The 7,780-nt window shown below is 56.3% G+C and overlaps 1 protein-coding gene across 2 annotated transcripts in view; it reads right to left on the minus strand.

Moving 5' to 3' along the window:
- Nucleotides 1-793: 793 nt before the first annotated feature.
- KLHDC8A (kelch domain containing 8A) overlaps nt 794-7,780 on the minus strand; it is a 108,133-nt gene continuing 101,146 nt past the window's right edge. For both annotated transcript variants that reach the window (XM_019513976.1, XM_019513977.1), the window contains 4 exons: nt 5,237-5,401; nt 3,111-3,326; nt 2,296-2,397; nt 794-1,460 (listed from right to left, as the gene is read on the minus strand). In XM_019513976.1, coding sequence (XP_019369521.1) covers nt 1,267-1,460; nt 2,296-2,397; nt 3,111-3,326; nt 5,237-5,401 — 677 coding nt within the window. In that variant the 3' untranslated portion in view covers nt 794-1,266. The remainder of the gene's footprint in view (nt 1,461-2,295; nt 2,398-3,110; nt 3,327-5,236; nt 5,402-7,780) is intronic.

Consider the following 7,780-nt stretch of genomic DNA (forward strand, 5'->3'; position numbering starts at 1 on the left):
GTGGAAAGAATCGCTCAGCATGGGGAGTGCTGGTTCAAGAGACTTTATGGAGATGGGTTTGGCCCGGGCTGCCGCTACGCATGACAGCCACAACTGTCCATCACCGTGCACTTGGACATGACCAGCCGCGAGCCATGAGGGGAACCGTAAAAGAGAGAGAAAAAGAGCATGGCGGTGGTGGCGTTCTGGTTGTACATTGCAACGCAGCGGGGTGAGAGAAGCCAAGGGCGGTTGCCCAGGCTTGGCGGGGCACGAGAAATGCAAAGCAAGACCCGGGCCTGGGGTTTGCAAAAAGTTCTTCATCTCTGCAACGCAACAAACCCAAACCCCATCTCCAAACGCCTCGGGGCATCACCTGGGATTGGAGTCCGGGGCTGGGTTGTCATGTTGCACCTCTGCAGTAAAGTGAGAGAAGGCAGACCTGGGCTTCTGCTGCTACAGGCAGAGCTACCCCCTGTGGAAAGCAGTCCCAACATGAGCCCCCACGTCCTGTCCCGGTGAGCACTTTCGGCTCCTGTGAAGCAACAGTTGAATGCTACAGCTTAATGGGAGGGGGTCACTGACAGTCCTGCCATCGGACCAGTGCCCGCTGGCCCAGGAGGGTCCTTTTCCTACTTGGCAGCACGGATAGGCAGCCCCAGCTGCTGCAGTCCCCCACCAGAAACAGGTCCGCTCCACCTGTACAGCAGCAGCTTTCCCTGGCCTGTCTGGATACGCATGCTTCCCCCATGACTTCTCTGCCCTGACCTCAAGGTCCCTCCCCAATGGCGGTAGACATGCTATGCCACCTCCGGTGCAAGCTGTTCTCAGCTGGGTTGCTTTCCGGACCCTTGCAGGAAGTTGGGGGGGGTCCCCATGTCAAAGCATCCCACCCAGGCTCGGCAGCTTCCACTGCTGCGGAGAGGAGCTGGTGCACTCCCAGCAGCTTCAGGGCTGTGGGATCGCAGAGCAGCGGTGGAGATCAAGGCTGTCCAGAGGAGCGGTAGAGCTGTGAATAGCAGGACTGGCTAATGGGCAGTCAGGAGCCTTTGCTAACAAACAGCATCACAGCAGCGCTGGCCTCAAGAGGCACGAGATCCCAGAGGCGGAGGAGGTGGCCCCTTTCCTTGCACTAAACCACGACGGCAGAGCTGCAGCCGGAGAGAGCAGGGCAGCGAGCGCAAACCGCTCCAGCGCCCAGGGACTCTGCAGAGCGGACCTGGTGGCGTCCTCACCCCGCCGCCTTCCTAGGACCTCCGGCTGGCGGGGGGCTCGGGCAGAGGCCTGCTAGGAGTCAGGCACGCACAGCGCCTCCACAGCATTGCTCAAGCCCTGGTTGACACCGCCGACGGCCAGCAGGCAGTTCTTCAGCACGACGCTGGAGCAGGCGCAGCGAGGGGTGGGCATGGGCGGGAGGCATTCCCATTTGTTCTTCTCCGGGTGGAAGGCTTCGGCGGACTCCAGGACAGTCGGCTGGTTCCCTGAGAGAGCCCAAGGAGCAGGAGATGCTTGATTATGAAACAACCATATCACGATAACGGGGGGAGAAGTCTGATCTGAGCAGGGAAACAGGATAAATCCCCACCCCAACTCGGAGGCCCTGGCCCCACCTCTCCCTGCCTCCACCTGCTATAAGGAAGTTGCTTCTTCTAGCCCCACGGTCCTCAACCTCTTTGGACTCAAGGCACCCCTCACTGGACTTGAGGCACCCTCCATCACTTTGTCACTAATGTCAAAAACTCATTTTTATATTACAGCACGGAGCTCCTTGAAGAGGGGCTAGGCAGTGGAGGATGCTTCAAGCAAGGACAAGCCCGAGACTAAATTTACTTACTCAGCTTGTCTGCTTAGCTCCTCACCTCGCGGCACCCTTCGAAGGATCTGGTGACACCCCAGGGTGGCACCCTGGTTGAGAGTCACTGCTCCAGCCCACGGTTGCGTGGCCCATACATATGCCTGGGCCCAAGGACTTTTCTGGGTGGCCCAATGTGACAGGTGCTGCTCTTAGTCTGTTTTGAGCCAGCCAAGAAAATAAAATAGCAGGACTTCAAAACCAGCAGTCACCTGTGCAAGTCTGATCCATTCAGGTGACATTTTCCAAGACCCCAAGTTGTATTTTCAAAAAATGACCTAGGCGCTGAGATGCCTAATGGGAAAATTTCTCTACATTCACAGCATTATTCATGTGGATTTGAAAACCACCCCTGGTTCTCATTGAAGGACAGTGCCTAAGTCACTTGTGACAATGAGACTTAGGCTCCCCCATCACATAAAGACTTCTGCAAATGTCTCCCTGCCCTGTTGGCAGCTCCTCACCTAGCCCCCCTGCCACGACGACCCTGCCTTTCAGGTAGCCAGAGACGAAGTCTGCTCGCCGTTTCTTCAGGAAGAAGGAGCGCTCCATCTTCATCCAGCCACCTGATGGGAGAGAGGATGGACACACAGATACGTGTCGCTCAGCATGCCACCGCACACCAGAGACTGCTCAAAGGAGTTGTGGGGCGCTTTGCTTAGCGTTTCAGTCCTCTGAAACTCCACGCTCAAAGTGACACTTACGGAGGTGACATTAGACAGAACCGGCCTGAGATGTTGTAAAGGGTCCCGTTTGCTCCGAGTCAGCTCTGGATGCAAGCTGCAGGGCGCTGAAATCTGGGTGCTAGACTGGACTGGCTGTATTGATCTCCGAGACCCGACTATAAACCTCCCTCACTGAGCAAGGGTCGCAGAGCCTTAAAGAATGGCGTACATCTCTTACCTCTGGAAACAGATGCAGCCCAGCCAAACCCAACCCGCCCAGCTGCAATTCAGAAAGCTGGTTTTCCAGGCAAGGCAGCTTCCCCTTGGGGTATCCTGTCCCCTGTGTGGTCAGGGTCTCTCCCTGCAGTGCTCCAAGAGAGAGGTTAGGCTGCCTGGACGGTGGGCTCGCCACCTGCGGTCCTGCTGCCCAGCTCGGGGTCGGGGCTGGGCTCAAGGGGTCAGCAGGCAATCCTGCAGGGTGCAGAAGCCCCTTGACTCTCAGCAAAGGCAGAGAGAGGGGGCTACAGCCCTCGGCATCTGGCACAGAAGAGCAGACCCAGCTGCCTGACATCTGCCCTCGCTGTACTGCACATCCTCCCTCAGCCGGTGGGTACCTTGCTCGATGTCAAACACATCCATGGTCCTCATGAACTTGGGCTGCCGGTACAGCCGGCCCTGCCGCAGGCCCCCGAGGCTGAAGAGCTTGCTTTCCGTGGGCACGAAAGTGGAGAAGGCCCTTTTGCTGGGGATGTTTGGGAACTTGGTCCATGATCGGGTCTCGGTGTCGAAGACCTCAAAGGCATTGATGGCGTACTTGGATTGCCGTCCGCCTGCGACAGAGATGGGGACAAACGCATCAGGGCAGGGGTGGGTAAGCTCCCATCAGCCATGACTTTCTGGGGTGAGCGCTGAGTAACTTGGCAGCTGAAAGGAGCTAGGTGGAGCCATGCAGAGATCAGCTTGGTAACCTCATCATCTGGTTACCATTGTCCCCATCCGCTCCTTTTGTCTGCCCTGCCCTTTGGTCGCCTGTTTGTCTTACACTACCTTGTCATCAGGATTGATAGGCCCAGAGCAGCCTGCATGTCACTGGGAAATGGGACTGAAGAAAATGCTTCATAAACAGTGTCTGCTTCCCACGGGACAATGAAACATAGAAATATCTGCTCAGACTGGGGGAGAAGAGCACTGACAACTGGAAGTGGGAAGAGGCTGTCTGAGGTGGTGAGGGAGGACTGCCGGGTAGTTTAATTCCCAGTTCTGGAGGGCCGGGAGGGAATGCACAAAACCTAATGCCTGGGATTTGCAGAAGAGCACGATTGGCGTCATCTCCATGGTAAGGCCTGCAAGCCTCAGTCATGGACCAGAACTTCTCTGTGCCTGGAGCTGTACGGCACTGAACAAAACCAGATTCCCTGCCCCAAAATGCTTACAACGGCCGTACAAAGCAAAAGTTACTCAGGGAGTACAGATGTGTGGCTGTTTGCAGCAGACTTGCAAACAACACCAGAGTCATGACACCACCGGTTCTGATGCAGGATCTCCACTGTGCCCACCTGAAGGCCCATGACTCCCACAGTGAAGGGCATTCATTTCAGAAGTATGGATTGTAATTAGCCAGTGCCCGCGGATGCCCTGAATTTCACAGCGCTCAGCCTGAGGCCACGTGGGACTGGACATTTTCCAGTTTCTCCTGCGCGCTCAGGCAATGGAAACACATCTTTTTCCTGCACCACTCACCCTGTTCTCCAGTGACAGCAACACTAGCTAGCCCTGGAAGGCACTGAGTGGGTGTCAGTGTAATCGAGATGCATCCATAGTAGCAGGGTGAGTACTGCAGGCTCAGGAGCTCTGCAGCTCAGATGAGGTTCGGTGCCGGTAACATGCCCCAGCACGCGATGCTGGGATAGTAACAAAACGGCACCATGTTATTCTTGTACAAGTCCAATGCAGATGAACACAGCTCTTTCCAGTTCAGAAGCTCAGTGCCACTTTGAAGACTGGAAGCCCAGGCTTGCTCCGAGGCAATGCAAACTGTTTGCGCAGGAGCAACGGATGAACTTCAAATAGATCAAAGGTTCATTACTGGGAACTCCCCTAGAGAGACAAAACTACCTGGTGGCTTGAGCATGATCAGCCCTCCTGGGCTCCTACCCCAGCTTCCTGACAGATGCTCCAACTCTGCAGATGCCTCAATTTCCCCATCTACAAGGCGAGGATAATGATGCTGACTTCCTGCAAAGGGATAATTAGGACGAAGGGCCTGCCTCCACTGACATCAGTTATGGAATGGGCCCTTAATACCTGCGCTGTGCTTTTGAGACAGAAGCTAAGCAGCTGTATTGCTGCTGTTATTAAAGGCCAGAGGCTTGTATGGGAGTCTGTGGTCTAAAACTGGAGCTGGAAACCTGGCAACCATCACACACCTCCAGACCTGCAGCTAAGTAGGGCAGGTGATGGTGAAACTCCCCCCTGCAGCCAGCTCGCCCACGGCCTGTGCCTCTACCTGGGACTGATGTGGTGCTTGGGTGCTCTGCACAGGCCTCAGTTTTATCCTCCAGGAATGCAAACGTCCACAGCTGCATCTCCGGCAGCTAAGCACAGGGTGCTCACGGACAGCAGCTTCCACAACGTCCCCTTTTGGGAATGACCCCTCCCTCAGCATTCACCCTGGGCCCAGGGCTCAGAGGAGTGACCGCCTGGCTGAGCCCCCATGGGAGAGCAATGGGTCTGTTCTTACCAAGCACATAAATCTTGGTGCCGCGCAGGAAGGAGGCAGCGGCGTAGCGGGGTGTGGGCATGGCTGCCAGCGACACCCAGATGTCCTTCAGCATGTCGTAGTGCTGCATGTAGTTGTGAGGCCGCAGGTCCAGGCCCATCCCACCGGCAGCATAGACTCTGTAGTCTGCACAAGCAAAGACAGCAACAAGGGCTCAGGGATGTGTTCAGCTATTTCCCCGGCTCGTGCTCCCCCTCACTCCTTCTTTACCCTTCTCCCAGCCTAAAAGTGCACAGGTTGCAAGGATCTGTGACAGCACGTGGCTCTCTCCTGGATGGAAGCAGAATGGCTCAAGTCTGGTCACAGACCCAGCACTGCTCCTGAATCCCAAGTCGGCGCACTACGGACTCGACCGTAAGGGTCCTCCTCCTCAATGCAAGCAACACTGCACCCTCAGAGTCACCGAGCCCAAGTAGGCTGGGTACAAATTGTGCACAGCCACTGAATGGGGCACTGGTAGGTTCGGGCCCAACCTTAGCCCTGTGCGATCCTTGGGAGCCTCCTGTGATGCCCACGGTGATGGGCAACCTGTGTCATCATGCACTGCACCAAAACATCCTGCTGCAAGGGTTGTACCCGGGCATCGGGGCACTTGGCCTGGACAGGGAAGGGGTTAAGGAGCCAGAGGCAGCTGCCAGTTGGCTTCTCCTCCCTTCTGCAACAATGGTCATTTATCCCTTTCTCCCAGCACACCTGGCCGGGGGATATTTATAGCACTGCAGTAAATAAAGCACCTTTGTGTTCTCAGCTGGAAGAGCAGCTTCCAGCAAGGGCCACAGCCTCCTCTGTTGCTCACTGAACCGGCTTTCATGCCCCTCCGTCTGGGGGAGGCTTTTTTCCCAGCCCACTAATGGGTCTCTGCAAACAGGAGGCATCAGCATTCACACACCTGCTCCTGGAGCCTCACAGGCCCAAGAGCAGTGCTTGGAAATTGAACCTGGTAGGGCCGAAGGGAGAACTGGTAGCCTGGAAGAAGTGCGTTAGAGAAAAAGCCCATTTCCCAGGTGTCTGCAAGCCCGCACCCATACCACGGTGCTGTTTCACAGTGCTGTTGCACACACCCCAGCCTGCTGGAGCCAGATGTGGCTTTTGTAAAGCAGTTGCAAGTCAGAGTGAAACTGTGTTAGAGATCTGGGAGGGAAGTCAGGTCTAGACCCAGCTCTGAGCTGGCCCTTTGCTTGAGATCTGAATTATGGGAGGAAAGGGAGCTCTCGGGAGTGAGGGGTAAAGAGACCTGGCTACAGCAAGGACAGGTGCTCTATCCCATCCACGCACGGCTCTGCCAAGGCCCCTCAGTCCTGGCTTGCAGGCCTGGCACTCCCCATGCCAAGCCTGGCCAGTGCTGCTATCCTTTACCTGCCCCCCACTGTGCTATTCCAGTCCTGGGCTTCCTCTGCGGATGCTTTGCAGCATGGACCTGCAGTCCCCACTCTGCTATGCCAGTCCTGGTGCTGCCCAGCCCCAGCTCAGCATGTGCTCCTCAATCCCAGCCTGCAGCTGGCTCAGCTAGTCAATCCTGAGCTCGCATATGGAGCTCTGCCAGCAGCTAGCCTGCAGCACAACTTGCTATTCCAGTCGCAGGGCCTCGTGCATGCAGGGCTCAAGCACCATCCCCCTCCTGGGAGCCAGACCTGGGCTTCCCAACACCCGGATCTGCAGGCCATGGCCTGCATCCCGGTAGCTAAGGAGGGGTGGCTGTAGCTGTGCACCCCAGAGGCAGGTATGGTGTGAAAGGTGTGCTGAAAGAACAGGTTGTGATACAGGTTGCGATGCTGTGCTGGCTGGGATACACGAAGTGCTGAGCTATTGTTCCCTGTAAAGAGAGGTGAGGTCACGCAGATGCCGCACTCAAATTACAGGAGAGGCAACTTCCAGACCATGCTAAGGGGTGAAGCGCGACAGAGCTAGCAAAGGGTGCTCACACTGTGACCCAGACCATGAGGAAAGAGCCAGGACGCACACAAGCCTTGGAAGCAATTTGCTCCTAGCTGACCCCACATGGGTGCATGGACAGCAGCATAACCACCCCCAGGCAGGGAGCAGAGTCCCAGGTACAGAGGATTTTTGGCTAAGCAAACCTTCTAGTGCTCCCCCGTTTCCAGAGATGAAACACCAGAAGCCAAAGGCTACAGCCTGGCCCCGAAGCAACTCTGCAGTAACCAGCCAACACTCAGAGCAGGTCCCCAGCCCTGCGGGGCAAGCCTATGGCAGCAAGGCAGTGTGCTCCAGGACAGTGATAACTATTTAGGATCCAGGCTTCTTGGGCCAAAGCACTCCCTGGTGTGTCTGGGTTTACAGCAGGGATGAAATCTGCTCAAGGACTGTAAATATTATTTTAAGGAAAAAAGCCTCAGCTATCTCCACTGAAACCCACTGCTGTAGGAGAGAGCCCAGCGCGGCATAGAAGCAAGCAGGGGAGCTGTCTGGAGATCAGGTGGGAGAAATGGTCCAAATCCCGGGCAGCGCAGAGCACTCACTGACCCTGGGCGTGCTGTGGGAGAATAG

The sequence above is a fragment of the Gavialis gangeticus genome, unplaced genomic scaffold (genome assembly GCF_001723915.1).
Source record: "Gavialis gangeticus isolate Ggan-Ray unplaced genomic scaffold, GavGan_comp1, whole genome shotgun sequence".
NCBI lineage: Eukaryota > Metazoa > Chordata > Crocodylia > Gavialidae > Gavialis > Gavialis gangeticus.